The 15000-nt window shown below is 44.4% G+C and overlaps 1 protein-coding gene across 1 annotated transcript in view; it reads left to right on the forward strand.

The window, feature by feature from the left end:
• Positions 1 to 942: 942 nt before the first annotated feature.
• LOC143301567 (uncharacterized) overlaps positions 943 to 15000 on the forward strand; it is a 68564-nt gene continuing 54506 nt past the window's right edge. The window contains exons 1-3 of the mRNA XM_076615946.1: positions 943 to 985; positions 2570 to 2711; positions 3540 to 3566. Of these exons, the coding sequence (XP_076472061.1) occupies positions 943 to 985; positions 2570 to 2711; positions 3540 to 3566 (212 nt within the window). The remainder of the gene's footprint in view (positions 986 to 2569; positions 2712 to 3539; positions 3567 to 15000) is intronic.

Genomic DNA, 15000 nt, shown 5'->3' on the forward strand with positions numbered 1-15000 from the left:
AGAGAGGATTGGTAGAGACCATTGATAAGTTAGAGACAGAGGCAGAGAAAGAGAGAGAGACAGAGCAGGATTAGGGGAGACCATTGATAAATCTTTTAGAGACAGACCGACAGACGGACAGAGGTAGAGAGAGAGAGAGAGAGTGATAGGCAGAGACAGACGGACAGAGGTAGAGAGAGACGGACAGATAGACAGAGAGATACAGAGGCAGAGAGAGAGACAGAGAATGGAACAGACAAGACAAATAATTATTCATGATTTTCAAGGATAATAGCCAGATAAGTAATATGTGTTGTTGTTGTTTGTCAGTTGTAGTTTTTCTGGGTTTTTTGGGGGGTTTTTTGTTTGTTTTTTGTTGTTTTTTTTTCATCTATTCTCCCCCTTATATAGGGTCACACAACTGTAATTAATGATGAAGACATAAGCTTGATGTTTTCTTCTTCTTTTTTTCTTTTTTTTCTATATTTTTTAAAAATTTTAATAAGAAGAACATTAAACACACACACACACACACACACACACACACACATCAGAATATTCGAAAAAAATCCGTCGAGGATAGTAACGCGAGAGAGAGAGAGAGAGAGAGAGAGAGAGAGCGGAACTGGGGGAGACCATTGATAAATCTTTTAGAGACAGACAGAGAGAGGGGGGGGGGGAGAGATATTATTAATTGATGAGATAGAGGGAGACACACATACACATCCACACACACACACACACACACACACACACACACACATCAACTTCGGGACAGGCCCGTTTCTGTGACGACCACGACGAAAACGAACCATCCCTCGCACGCGCTCGGAGCTTTGAACGCATGTTCCCAAGAGCCGCGCTCCCATTGGCCGAGAGGGCGTGGCATCGCTCGCTCGCGACACTTGCTGCGGGGCGCAAGCGAAGGGGGGGGAACTGTGGACAGAATCGCGGTGTGCATGAATGACACCGGCCTTCGTCTGCCACGAGAAGCGTCGCACATCAGGCAAGGCGGGCTACACGACGCGGATAGCCTGGATAAAAAGCGGGCGTCTCTTACCGTTGCTCTCAGAAACAGACTTAGAAAGCAAGGAGATCGAGGCGGGAAAGCAAGAGAGAGAGAGTGAAACGAGACAGACAGTCAGACAGAAAGAAAGAAATAGAGGTAGGTGATTTATCGCCTGAAAGAAAGAAGAAAAGAAAAATAGGGAACGGAAACTGTCAGTAACGAAGTGAAACAGAAAAAAAAAAAGTCTGTTGGAAAACTGCCGATCTCGTATGTTTTTTTGTTTGAAAAAAAAAAGTATAAAAAAACCTACGTTTCGGGCCGCGACCGTTGTTGGTGAAAAAAAGTAACCAATATTAATTAACTGAACTGAAGTCTTATTCCGGCGATCAGATTTCCCTCAGGGAGTTTAAAACTACCTGATTTGCCGGGGAACATTTCTTTACGAAAAAAAGAAATCGTCAAAAAGACTTGAAATAGCTCTGACTTGTAAAAACAGTTCAAGGTCAATATTAGTGGTGTTGCGGCAAGTTTTTACTTTTCTTCTGAGATTTTCGAAAAGAAGAAACACTGAGCACATCTTTGATTTGCAACAGAGAATTTTGCTAGCAAAAACACAGCACAGTTTTATAGGCAAGCCACAGTTTGAAAGTTTGTCAAGTTATTGACCAAACGATTTCCACTGAGCTTGCAAAGAGCAAAAAAGCGACACCATTTTTTTTTTCACCCAGTGTGCAACTGAACCAACAGTGTCGAGACAGTTGTAACATCACACACACACACAGAACTTACACACGCACACACACAAACTTGCCGTGTCATCAAACCAGGTTTCAGCTGCTTGCCAAAGCAACAACTGGTTCAGTTTGACTCACAACAGTGTATACACACGCTCACACACACACACACACACAGTCCCGCCGGTCGTTCTGTTCTTCCTCCGGACCAACTAATTATTATCAGCCGATCATCGCCTGAGTCCCCAGTTTTCTCCAAGCAAGGTCACCAGTGAACCTGACGCACTGCCTGCACGTCACGTCACGTCTCAAGCGCGCAGCGACCTTTCAGTCTAATCTGTCACGTATATATATATAGAGAGAGAAGTCACCCTCCTGTGTATCTCTGGCATTTGCGCAGTTGCGAGCGACCCGAGAAGGCTGAAGAACAACCCCCTACCATCCGGAGAATCCAGAAAGAAAGAAGAAGAAAAAAAAAACCCACCTCCACCCAGACATCTTCCAAGACTCGATTCCTTATCACTGACGATTCAGTCGTGACGAGAAGAGAAACGGTTTTTGATACAAAATATCAACACTCCCCTAAGAAGGAACTTGAAAAAACAACAGTGAACTATCCGCAGAGACTTTCTCGTCAGTCTTCCAAGAGTCTACAGATATCTACAGCCAATAGTTTACCAGGTTGGAACTGCCCGTAACTTGTTGCAATAGATTCCACCCCCCAGTTTGCAGACTTTTTGTTTTCTCTGGAACTAAAAAAAAAAAAAAGCATGGCCAACAACAGCGACAGAAGGTTGTGCGGCTGGCTACTGGTGGCGATGCTCCTGTCCTTGACCTTGGTGGACAGGTGTAGGGCAGGGAGCGACTCCCCCTCCTCCTCCTCCTCCTCCTCCTCCTCGCTCGTCGGCTTCATCCAGGTCGGTGAGGTCGTCCGGCAGCGTCCCCTTCAACGTGCAGGCCTGGCTTCAGCTGCTGAGGTCCCAGATCAGGTAGGGGGGCATTGTGTGTGCATTGTGCTGTGCTGTGCTGGTGCTGTGCTGTGGTGGTTGTGTGTTGTGCTGTGGTGTGGATGAGTGATGTGGGTGTTGTGTTGTATGGGGCATGGTTTTGTTGTCGTTGTTGTCTTCGTTTGTATGTCTGTAATTACGTCTGTCTTTGTTTCTAGCTCTGTCTGTCTGTCTCTTTCTCCACTCACCCCCCCCCCCTCTCTCTCTCTCTCTCTCTCTCTCTCCTTTGTATAAATTTCTCTCGTTCTCTCTGTATCTCATTGTCTGTCTGCCTGTCTGTCTATCTATCTATCAGTTTCCCCGAAACGAAATCTCTCTCTCTCTCTCTCTCTCTCTCTCTCTCTCTCTGTCTTGGTGACTATCTTCAGTCTGTCCCCCATCAAGTCTCTCTCTCTCTCTCTCTCTCTCTCTCTCTCATCTTTATCTCTCCCACTTCCTCCCTCCTCTCTCTCTTCCTCTCTCTCCCTGTCCCCCCTCTATCTCTCTCTCTCCCTCTCTCTCTCTCTCTCTCTCAACGTCACTCGCACATACCTACGAAGAAAAAGAGGTGGAGATGAACAGTGAGCCTGATCGTACGACAACGCTCAGTTTTCGAGATTGCATCATCTTGTGAGTGAGTCGAGTGCGAATGTGTGCGTCTGCCGGTGTATGTCTGCCGGCTGTGTGTGTGTGTGTGTTGCGGTGTCTGTGTGAGCGTGCAAACCTTGGCCTTCCTCCCTCCTGTCTTAGGGTCTATCTTTTTTGTCTTTTTGTGTGTGTGTGTGTGTGTATATATATACAAAGGATGTTTGTGATTGTTTTTCCCTGCAGCGCCCTGATTGCACATCGAGTAGGCAGGTGAGTTGGAGAATGTTGTTGTTTTTTTTCCGCACACCACAACTTCAAATGTAACACTGACCCCTCCTCCAACACCGGCCAAGGCCCCCACCACCACCACCACCAAATCACACCTCTCCTGCCCCCCCCGGCACCCCACCCCCCCATCCCCTCCCAAAATTCGAATGTCTCTGATCAAGGAGCAAATGGCAGGAAATCGTCACCGATTGTTCAGTGTCTGAGCACGCTGCGCACACATTGTGTCACAGTGAATGCCATGCACAGTCTTGTGTATAATAATGTGTGTGTGTGTGTGTGTTGTCAGTGGCAACAAGCAATTGTCCTCCCATCCCCCACACCCCTACCCCCCTGTATAAGACTCAAAACCAAAAAAAAAGTTGGGGCGGGACCAACAGTTGTATGTATACTTAGTGTTTACATTAACCTACGTCAAACACGAAATGCATGAAAGGGGAGAGAAAGAGAGAGAGAGAGAGAGGCATGACGTATCAACGTTATGTGCGTGGAGGAAAAGGGGGGAGGGGGTGTCCAGATGGTAGTTGAAGTGCATACGAGAGCAACGGTAGCTACTGTGCTTCAGTTGTATCTGTGTGTTTTTACTCAACCACAGCGAGAGAGAGAGACACACACACACACACACACACACACACACACACACACACACAGATGGTCTGTAAAAGAAGCCATTATCATTTTTTTTTTCCCAACAGCGCAATGAAAACAGATAGTGACAGACAGAGGGAGTCGGTGGGTGGGGGGAGGGGCATGGAGGGAGGGAGGGGGGGACAGAGAGGGGGAGGAAGTGTAGGAAATATTGAAACAGGTGTGTGTGTAGAGGTGAGGGGGTGGGGGTGGGGTGGGGGGACCTTGAACTAAATCAGCTTGTCAGCTGCAAAACTGTCACTGACTCAAAAAAAGCTATGTGTAGAATGCATGCGGAGGTGTGGTGTATATACATAATAATATAGTACAGCTATTGCGTAGATACAGGGGATCAGAAATAACTACACTGTAATATTTATTAATATCTCGCTCACCACATCATCTGTCACCTCGCGAAACCCTCACGCACGCACACACACATGCACACACACGCACACGCACACACACACACACACACACACACACTGTTCCTATGTGTCGACAGCTGCGGCAGGTCTGCTTGACACACGCCGTGCTAAACACGCTGACATGAAACTTCGTGTGCACAGTCACATAGGCCAGAGCACGTACATGTAGATATATATATATTATAACATCACCGCTGACAGCACTGTAATATAATACACAAACTTCACAGAAAGTTGTGGACCACCCCATAAAACCAGATAGAATGTTAAACTGATGTATAAAGATTTTTTTTTTTTATAATCAAGAGAGAATTTAAAATATGAAGGCTACTATGGTGTGTAATTATTATCACAGGCCTCTCTTGGGCCGGCACACACAAACGGGCTGTTTCAAGCACGCTTGCACGATGTACAGCATGGAAATTTCGTTTGTAAAAGGGATGTTTTTGTTTTTTGCCAATATTTTATAATTCACCCTTTATCAAAAAGGTGATGTTTTAGCTAATAGCTAATTGGTTTGAATTATCTTGAATTGTTCAACAGTATACACGGCATGGTTACAATGCAAGCAAAGATAAAAGAGCGTCAGCAAGCTTAAAGCTTTATGATTAATCAGCAGTTATGAACTCTCTCTCTCTCTCTCTCTCTCTCTCTCTCTCTCTGTGCAAGTTGCCAAGTGGTGCTTAAATTTTTGTGAACTGTGCACACACATAATGGTTGCGGAATGCCTGTTGACAGCGGCGAGTTCTTTTGTTGTCGTTTTGTAAACTGTGTCACCGCTGCCGACCTTTGCAGGGCTGCGCTTGAGTTTGATGTAATCTCTCTCTCTCTCTCTCTCTCTCTCTCTCTCTCTCTCTCTCTCTCTCTCTCTCTCCAGTCTCAGTGTCTTCAAAAGACTATATCATAAACATCTAATGTCAGAGCTAATTTCTATGAATCCTTGAAATTACTGAGACTGATAAACAAATGATGTATTCTCAATATCCTTGTCTATTGTCTATCTCCTTTCCTCCCTTCCTCTTTTCTTCCCTCCTCCCTCTCTTCCTCTCTCTCTCTCACTCTCTCTCTCTCTCTCAACAGTTTTCCTCTCTTTCCTTCCTCGTATCTCTTCCTCTCTTACCTTCTTCCGTCTGTCCTTCACGCAAAAGCAATGTTATTTTGTGGGGAACTGTGTATTTTCTATGCCATTTATTGTTCTTGTTGTTGTTGCCATGCAAAGTGGGGTTTTTTTTCCTTCTTTTTTTCAGTCTTCTTGTATTTCCTAGATTAGTTTATACGTTTTCTTTACGAGGGTAGGATGAAAACAGGCCGATAAGTGCCTATTCCTTTTCCCTCAATAAAAAAGTTTCGATTTCGATTTCTCTCTCTATCTCTCTCTCTCTCTCTCTCTCTCTCTCTCTCTCTCTCTCTCTCTCTCTCTCTCTCATCCTGATTCTTACAGTTCTGCTTGTGTGTGGGAATGTCTAGTGCTGTCAATAAACGCTTTGGTTTGTTATTGCACGAGATTGAGCACTTTATGAATACGTTTGTTATTATCGTTGTTGATGATGATGATGAATGATGTTTTGTTATTGCTGTTAAAACTAAGCTTTAAGCTGTAACGTTTTTGTCGGTTGTTTAAAATGCGTTGTCAGTCTCTTCGTACAAGTCTGTTGATTTTCGACTTAGAGTAAAGTGACACCATATAAAACGGTTCAGTTTTGTCAGAATATAACTTATCAGGGAACAATTAAAGAAAAGACTTGAAGGAAAGCGTATTAACGGTTAAAATGGAAAGGTGGGGTAGGGATAAAAAAAAATAAAAAAAAGGCGAGAGTTTTTAAATATTAATTCAATGATTCATCAGTTCATATTATTGCACCTCTTCCTCCTTCTTCGTCGCCCTCTTCATCTTCTTCTCTCTCGCTCCTCATTTTCATCCTCTTCAAAAGCCAGTTTTATGCAGTTGTAATTATTTGTGTTTGCATTTCTTCAGTTTTATCACAACAGATTTCTCTGTGTGAAATTCGGGCTGCTCTCTCTCTCTCTCTCTCTAGGGAGAGCGCGTCGCTACACTACAGCGCCACCCACTTTTTTTTTTTTTTTTTTTTTCCCCTGCGTGCAGTATAATATGAACCAGTCTTCACTAGAACTGTCATATAAAAGAAACGGAATACAGTTGAATTACATAAAAAAGAAGAAAACAGAAGAGTTTAAAGGCGAAGGAAAAGAAGGAAAGGGGGGGGGGGGGCGGGGCGGGGAGAGAGAGAGAAAGAGAACGAATGAAAGAAAGAAAAAAAAAGACAGTGGAAAAGAAGGAAGGAAGGAAGTAGGAGAAAAAAAAGAGAACAGAAGAAAGAAAGAAGAAAAAGGATAGAAGAAAACAGTTCTGTCAAGCGATGAGTTTATTTTAATCAGCTGGTCAAACTCCTCTTCATTTTTTATTTGTTTTTTTTTTTTTCACTCTGAATACTTTTAGGGGTTTTTTTTTTGTTTGTTTTTTTGTTTGTTTTTTGTCCGTCCCCATTGCTATCCCTGTGATCTTGCTGTTATTCTTTCCCTCCTAATTTTTCTTTCTTTCTTTCTTTCTTCTTCTTCTTCTTCGTCTTCGTCTTCGTCGTCGTCTTCGTCTTCTGTTCGACTGACGATTGAGCAAAGTGAGTAAACGCGAAGACCTGCTCATAGCGCCGTGTGAGTTCTCATGAAATGGGCCGGTTGCAACACTGGGAAAGGTCGCTGCGTGGAAGAGAGGCAGTGTTTTGATGAACTGTTTCATTGGGCCTGACTGTCGGTGGGGAAAAAAAAAACACCCAAAAAACTAAACAAAAAAACCCAAAAAAACTAAACAAAAACACACACAAAAAAAAAAGCACACACACACACACACACACACACACACACACACAACCTGTGGCTGTTCACGATTAGCACGTGCTGCGTGATTTTTTTTTTAAACTTTGCTGCTGCAGTGGTCGCGGTGTGTGCTGGGCTGAATATAATATAATGATAATAATAAATAAATAAACGAATAAAAGGTCCCATTTTGCTGCTGCATTGGCTGTGGTGTGCGCTCTCTGAGCTGAATAGAAAAATGATGATGATGATAATAATAATAATAATAATAGTGATAATGATTAGATAAAAGGGGCCGTGGACCTACTCGGCCGTCGGGACAGTGAATTCCCATCAACTTTGTCCAGGGCTCGGCGTTGGGAAGACAAAGGGCTTAACCCTTTTCCTTCCGTAACATTTTTAACTTAAACCTAACTGAGGTCAGGTTCACTTTCGAATACACCTGGGTGGTGTGAGGTGGCGTGATTTTTTTTGGTTTTTCTCTCAAGGCCTGACTAAGCGCGTTGGGTGACGCTGCTGACTTGGCAGATGTGGTGTAGCGTATATGGATTTGACCGAACGCAGTGACGCCTCCTTGAGCTACTGATACTGATACTGGTGTGAGGAAAAAATCTCTAAATGAATAGCTTTCTCAAAGGATACATCACTAGGCCGAGACCCGGTCTCGAATGCTGATCAATGGTTAAACCGCAGGATAAAAATGTCCTACGCATATGATGATATCCGATTCTGGTGCGGCAATGCTTTTGTCATGGAACAACAGTGTGTCTTTATTGTCCAGTTTAAAACCGGAAAGTTGTCTGTGCTTCACACACACACACACACACACACACACACACACACACACACGAGAATCAAGGAACGAAACATGTTGTGTGTTTTTTTGTGTGTGTGTTGTTGTTTTTTACAGACGACGCGACCGGAAGGTTAAATAGACAGAAGAGGAAGTGGGCAAGGTTGTCAATTATCAAACAAACTTTTTTGAAAGCGACACACACACTCTGCTCTCAGAGGAAGTCATCGTATCCCCCCCCACCCCCCAACCTCCTCGCTGTCACAAGCTGTTTGAGTAGACAGCTTTTGTTTCAGCTTGAACCTGTTCGGAAAACAGCCAATGAAAATAACCAATGAAAAAAAAAAACAGAAAAAAGAGAGAGCCAATGAAAACAGCGATTGAAAATAGATAGCCAATGATAATAGCAAACCCACAAGCACCCAGCCTTTCTCTCCCTCACTTCTTCTTTAGCTTTTGTTTTTTTTCCCTTTCCGGTAATTAGTTTTGATTTGGGCTTCTGTCTGGTCGGGTTTTGTGAATCGGCATGCATTTCCTGGGTTTCTGTGGGATTTTTTTTCTTTTTGGCTGGGTTTCGTTTTGTTAAACGTTGACACTTTTGAATTGATCAGCTCTGTAGAGTTAAACGCGGGTCGTGGTTTTTTTTTTGGGGGGGGGGTTGTTGTTTTTTAACTGCGCTGTGCTTGTGTGTGTGTGTGTGTGTGCGCGCGCGCGCGCGTCAATACCGAAACAAGACAACACAACGCAGTACGTGTACAATAAAGCAAATGAATTGGTTGGAGGAGGATTGATTTCCTCAACAACAACAAAAACACAAAAAACACACACACACAAAAAACAGATGAAATAAACGCGTTTGACATTTCGTTGAAGCTGAAGGGAAAAGAGAGAGGGAGACAGGAAGAGAGAGAAGAGACAGACAGAGACAGAGAGATATATATATACAGGATGGGTTGGAGGAAACCAGCGAGTTCGAAAGAAGAGAAGATGTGAGACCTAATGAATACCTCCAAGTTCGCAACGCACACACACACACACACACACACACACACACACACACACACACACACACACACACACCCGCGCGCGCGTTCCAAAAAAAAACATCAGTTCCAATACCACGCGAAAAGAGTCGTGCAGACAGTGAAAATACATCTATTTTCCCCCCGAAGTTTTAAATGAAAAAAAAAAAAAAGAAAGAAGGAAGAAAGAATTTTAGATCGACAGACAGAACCGAGAAAGAGGAGAAGAGAGGGAAAAGTTCAACTCAAAACATTGTAGTCATGCAGTTTTCAGTGCTAATTTTTTTTTTCCCCGGGGGGGGGGGGTTAGTCTGAATGGCGGGGTGAACAGCGCAGTTACTGAACACCGCGTCAGGGGCGAAACTGATCCCCTTGAATGGTGGTGGGGAGGGGGGGGGAGTATGGGTCTGTGTGTGTGTGTGTGTGTGTATGTGTGTGAACGCTTTAGCGGGGATATGGCGAGGGTATTTGGTGTGGGGCGGGGGAGGGTATATACCCTGTGTGATTTTTACTAATGTCTTTAGCGTTTGTGTGTGTGTGTGTGTGTCCTTTTGAGACTCACCACTTTATAAATACTTCTACATAATTATTGTTATTATTATTAGTGCTAGTGTTATTATTATAAGTAGTAGTAACCTGGCCTGACCCAATCCCAGCGGCCCGGAGGACCTGCGACGTACTGCCGCCTTCGTCGAGGAGACGGGGGGAATCCATCTGATAAACGACGAACGAGACAACAACAAGTAGTAGTAGCAGTAGCAGTAGTAGCATTTTCATGTGACGGCATCAGCTTGGGGCATTGAGCACAAGCTTTGTTATTCATCTTGTTACCTAGCAAATTTTGGGTCCCCCTTTATCGGAAGTCCGGAATCATTCCTGTCATTCCAGACTTGAGCGTGGAAGCGTGCACGTGACTTGTTTCACACCTGAGTCCAGATGGTAAAATCTATGGCCTTCTCTCTCTCTCTCTCTCTCTCTCTCTCTCTCTCTCAGTATGTGTGTGTGTGTGTGTTTGTGTTTCGTATCTACCGTGACTGACCAGTCACTGACCTTAAAGACGTCATGAATTTACTAGTTTCACCTGCTAGGGTTAGTGAACTCTTCGGTCGTTAAGGATAGCGATGTCTCCAATCGTGGTGTGTGGCCGCTGTTGGGGGTGGTCTCACACCTCGATAACTTGATTTGTCTGATAATGTCAGTAAAACTCTCCGCCTCTGGAAAAAAAAAAGAAATGAAAAGAAAAATGAAGATATAAAGGAAAGAGAGAAAAAAAGGGGGGGGGGAACAGAGACAGAAGGAAGGATATGAAAGAGAGTCTGCTACAAAAAAGTATAGATAATAACAGGTTTTTTATAGTTAAATTAGAGAGAGACAAAGAGAGAGATCACGTCTTCTGGTGCACTTCTTCCCCTTTTTTTTAACTCTCTCCATACGAACGGCGAAGGAGACGACGTTAACAGCGTTTCACCCCAATTACCATCATCAAAATATTGCAAGCGGAACGCTCTTATACTGAAGAGGTGAATGTTGACAAAGAATACCACAATTCTGACGACGGAAGCTAAAGGTTGGGTCATTCAGACACCCACTGGACATCCGAGGGGTCTGTGTAGAGGAGAAGAGAGGACTGGCCGTACTGAGTGAGTTAATGAAGTCGCCGCAAAACCACCTTCTTGTTGGTCGGCACCTTATTTGGTGCCCCCCTCCCCCCTCATCATAATCAAATGTGGGTTACAGGTCTGACGTCACGTCATGTGACTGTACTCTTTCATGTGAGCCCCCCTCTCCCTCCCTCCCCTCCCCTCCCCTCCCTCCCTCCCTCCCTCTCCCCTCTCCCTTCTTCTCTCTTCTCTCCTTGCCGAGCTCATTGAGGACCGTGAGGACACGCTTCCTGTTTTTGTGGGAGAGCCTCGATGACTCAACTTTTTGCTGACGGTGGTCAGCTCGCTCTGTTGTTGCATGGGCTCGTACTGCTCAGCGGAAGAAGAAGAAAAAAGAAAGAAAGTAAATTAGGGTGACCAAAACACCAACAGCGGCCTACTCAGTTGAGCGCTCTGAGTATCCCTCCTTTCCTGCATATTATTATTATTATTGTGCACTGGGGGGAAGGGGAGGTGGGGGGGGCGAGGGGGGGGGGGCGTCCGTCTGAAAATAGAACTGTTACACAGCCCTGAACCCCCACAAGGAGAAACTGGGTTCTGATGGAGAGAGATTGTGGATCAGAATTGGAGGGGGGTGTGGGGGGGAGAGAAAGAGAGAGAAAGATGGCGGGGGGGGGGGAGGTGTTGAGAGAGAGAGATACAGAGAGAGAGAGAGTGTGTGTGTTACCTGGAAATAAGATATAAACAAAAGTGTGTGTGTGTGTGTGAAACGCGCGCGTGTAAGAAAACAGGGAACTCCAGCGACGCGCATGTAATGACGCGCATACACACATATAAGCGCGTGTGCGCGCGCACACACACACACAGACACACGCACACGCACTCACACACACGCATTCACACACACACACAGACACACACACACACACACACATTCAAAAACGTTCGACATTTCAGTGCAGCTGTAATCGGTATGTTTTTATATTTCTTTTTTTTTTTTCGGTCTGCGCTCCAGCCAACTTTATCTCCATAATATCTGTGTTTGTCATAAGGTTTATTGATGATGGCTGGGTTGAGTTTTTTGGGTTTTTTTTTTTTTTTTTTTGTTTTTTTTTTCAAACATCGTCCGGTTCAGCAGACCTAATTTTTTGTGCCAAAAATGTCGCTCCAACAAAAACGAAACAAAAACTCGAACAAAGGAACAGTCTAATATCATCATCTTACATGAACAGACTATAAATAAATAAATAAATAAACGAACTTTCGCAGCAGACTCCGCCTTAATATGGCATGCTCTGTTGTGTTCTTAGCGATTTGTGTGTGTGTGTGTGTGTGTGTGAAAAGGTCTGGTTGTTCTCAGTTGTTAAGAACACAAAGGAAGTACGTGCATCATTTAAAAACTTTGCTATTTTTTTTTAATATTAAAAGAAAAAAAAGACCAACATATGACTGCTTAGAGTTGTTTAGAGAGAGAGACAGACAGACAGACAGAGGATGTCTGGGTCTGAGCGGATTGATCAGTTCATTAATTTTCTTCACTGACGATAACAGTAAGCGTTAAAAGAAAAAAATAATTTGTTTCCAGTCCTCGAAAGAAGAATGAGAGAGAGAGAGAGACAGAGAGAGAGAGAGAGACAAACAGAGGGAGAGACAAACAGAGACAGAGAGAGACAGATCGAAAGTGGTTACAGAGACAGAGGGAGAGAGAGACAGAGAGAGAAAGAGACAAACAGAGACAGAGAGAGAGAGACAGATCGAAAGTGGTTACAGAGACAAACAGAGACAGATGGAGAGAGAGACAGAGAGAGAAAGAGAGAGAGACAGATCGAAAGTGGTTACAGAGACAGAGGGAGAGAGAGACAGAGAGAGAGACAAACAGAGACAGGGAGAGAGACAGATCGAAAGTGGTTGTGTCTCAAGTGCAGTTATGTGCATTACCTCCCCTCCTCGGCGTCAGTCACGAGGACTGGGTTGCCTTCCCTTGCCTTGTCTTCCTGTACCTCAATGGCGGCGAGAGGACGGGGGCTCTCTGGGCTCTTAGCGCCACCTGCAGGAAAGTGATCGCTTCCGTTTCTTGTCGGCTGAGGTGACACAGAGAGACAGAGAGGGAGAAACAGAGAGATAAACATAGTGAAAGAATGCATGAATGGTTTATTCTACAGAGACAGACAGACAGAGAGACAGAGAGGGAGAAACAGAGAGATGAACATAGTGAAAGAATGCATGAATGGTTTATTCTACAGAGAGAGACAGACAGAGAGACAGAGAGGGAGAAACAGAGATATAAACATAGTGAAAGAATGCATGAATGGTTTATTCTACAGAGAGAGACAGACAGAGAGACAGAGATGGAGAAACAGAGAGATGAACATAGTGAAAGAATGCATGAATGGTTTATTCTACAGAGAGAGAGAGACAGAGATGGAGAAACAGAGAGATGAACATAGTGAAAGAATGCATGAATGGTTTATTCTACAGAGAGAGACAGACAGAGAGACAGAGAGGGAGAAACAGAGAGATGAACATAGTGAAAGAATGCATGAATGGTTTATTCATTATAGGCCAATGCCTCTAACTAAAGGGGTAATTACACCATCATACCAAAATCGTACAAACAAAAAATGCAGGTATACAGTCCGCTATGAACGCTGTGTCCCTATTACGTTCAATGCTCGATACGAAATGATGCATAGATTTTTTTCACTACATTTTTTGGTTTGTCGAAGACATTAGCATATTGAAACGGAAGAGAGAAACGGAGAGAGAGAGGGGGGGAGAAAGAGAGAGAGAGAGAGCCTCGACATACTTTCCCTTAACCCATTGAATCCTGAGCTCGAGGATTCGTCTGGCTTCAAAAAATCGTCGTATTAATTAATAAAACTGGTTTACACGCTCCCACACATGCATAACCCACAAACAGTTGGGGGAACTAATTTCTACAGAGATTTCGGATGCGTCCACGTGGAATTCAGAGGAAAAAAACAACAGTTTATTATGAACGTATCAGCACGGAAGGTTGGCGAGGCTGAAAAATCCCCTGAGTTGAATGGGTTAATAAACAGGCCGATACGGCGAGCTTTCCTGTGCTTTTTCGGGTGTTTTGTTGTTGTTGCTGTTGCTGTTGTTGTTTCGGGTCCTATGGGATGTATGTTTACAGTTTTTAAGTTTTGATAATGATTGTGTATGGTCGCCTAGGGTGAATAGCAACGCGAGACCGAAGGATTACCTTCTCGTTTCTTCGGCTTCTCCTTTTCTTGTGTTGTCTTGTCTTTTTGAGTTGGGTTTTTTGAGTTTTTTTTTACCTTTTTTGGGGGCGGGTTGTGTGTGTGTGTGCGCGCGCGTGCGTGCATGCGTGCGTGCTGCACGCTTTCATCTCACTGCAGACTGCCGTCTCTCACACTATTAGCGATGTCTCCTCTAATCGTGGTGTGTGGCCACTTGTTTTTTTGTTTTTTTAGGGGGGTCTCACACCTCGATAACTTTGATTTGCCCGCAGTGTGGAAGGGGCTGTCACTCCTGTAATATTATGGTCTGTCCAAGTAAAAGCCACACACACCCGACGCTGTATATCAGTCACTAAACCAGAGCGCGACTTCACAGCCAGCCGAGACAGATGGATGTCTGTCTGTCTGTGGAGTCTATCGTAATACTGCATCGCTGGTGCTTTGGAGAGAGAGACAGAGAGAGAGAGAGAGAAGGAAGAGGGAGTGTTTTGATTTATATTATTCGGATGGAATGGAAGTATGGGCATTGTGAAAGTTTTAGTTTCAGTTTCAGTAGCTCAAGGAGGCGTCACTGGCGTTCGGACAAATCCATTATACGCTACACCACATCTGCCAAGCAAGATGCCTGACCAGCAGCGTAACCCCAAACGCGCTTAGTCGACTAGGTCTTGAGAAGAAAAAAAATTGTGAAAGTGTGTGGCTGGTTGGAAGTTCAAGGATAGGGGGGTGGGGGGGGGGGGGGGGGGGGGGGAGAAGGAGAAGAGTGTATCTGCGAAAGAAAAGGCTTGACCAGTCGTGATGATTTGAATGTCAGTCGTGAGTCTCTCACACTTTTTCTCAAACCCTTCTCTCACCGCGCCTGCTTGTCTATCTCTGTCTCTCTCTTTGTCTG

The sequence above is a fragment of the Babylonia areolata genome, chromosome 27 (assembly GCF_041734735.1).
Source record: "Babylonia areolata isolate BAREFJ2019XMU chromosome 27, ASM4173473v1, whole genome shotgun sequence".
Classification (NCBI taxonomy): Eukaryota; Metazoa; Mollusca; class Gastropoda; order Neogastropoda; family Buccinidae; genus Babylonia; species Babylonia areolata.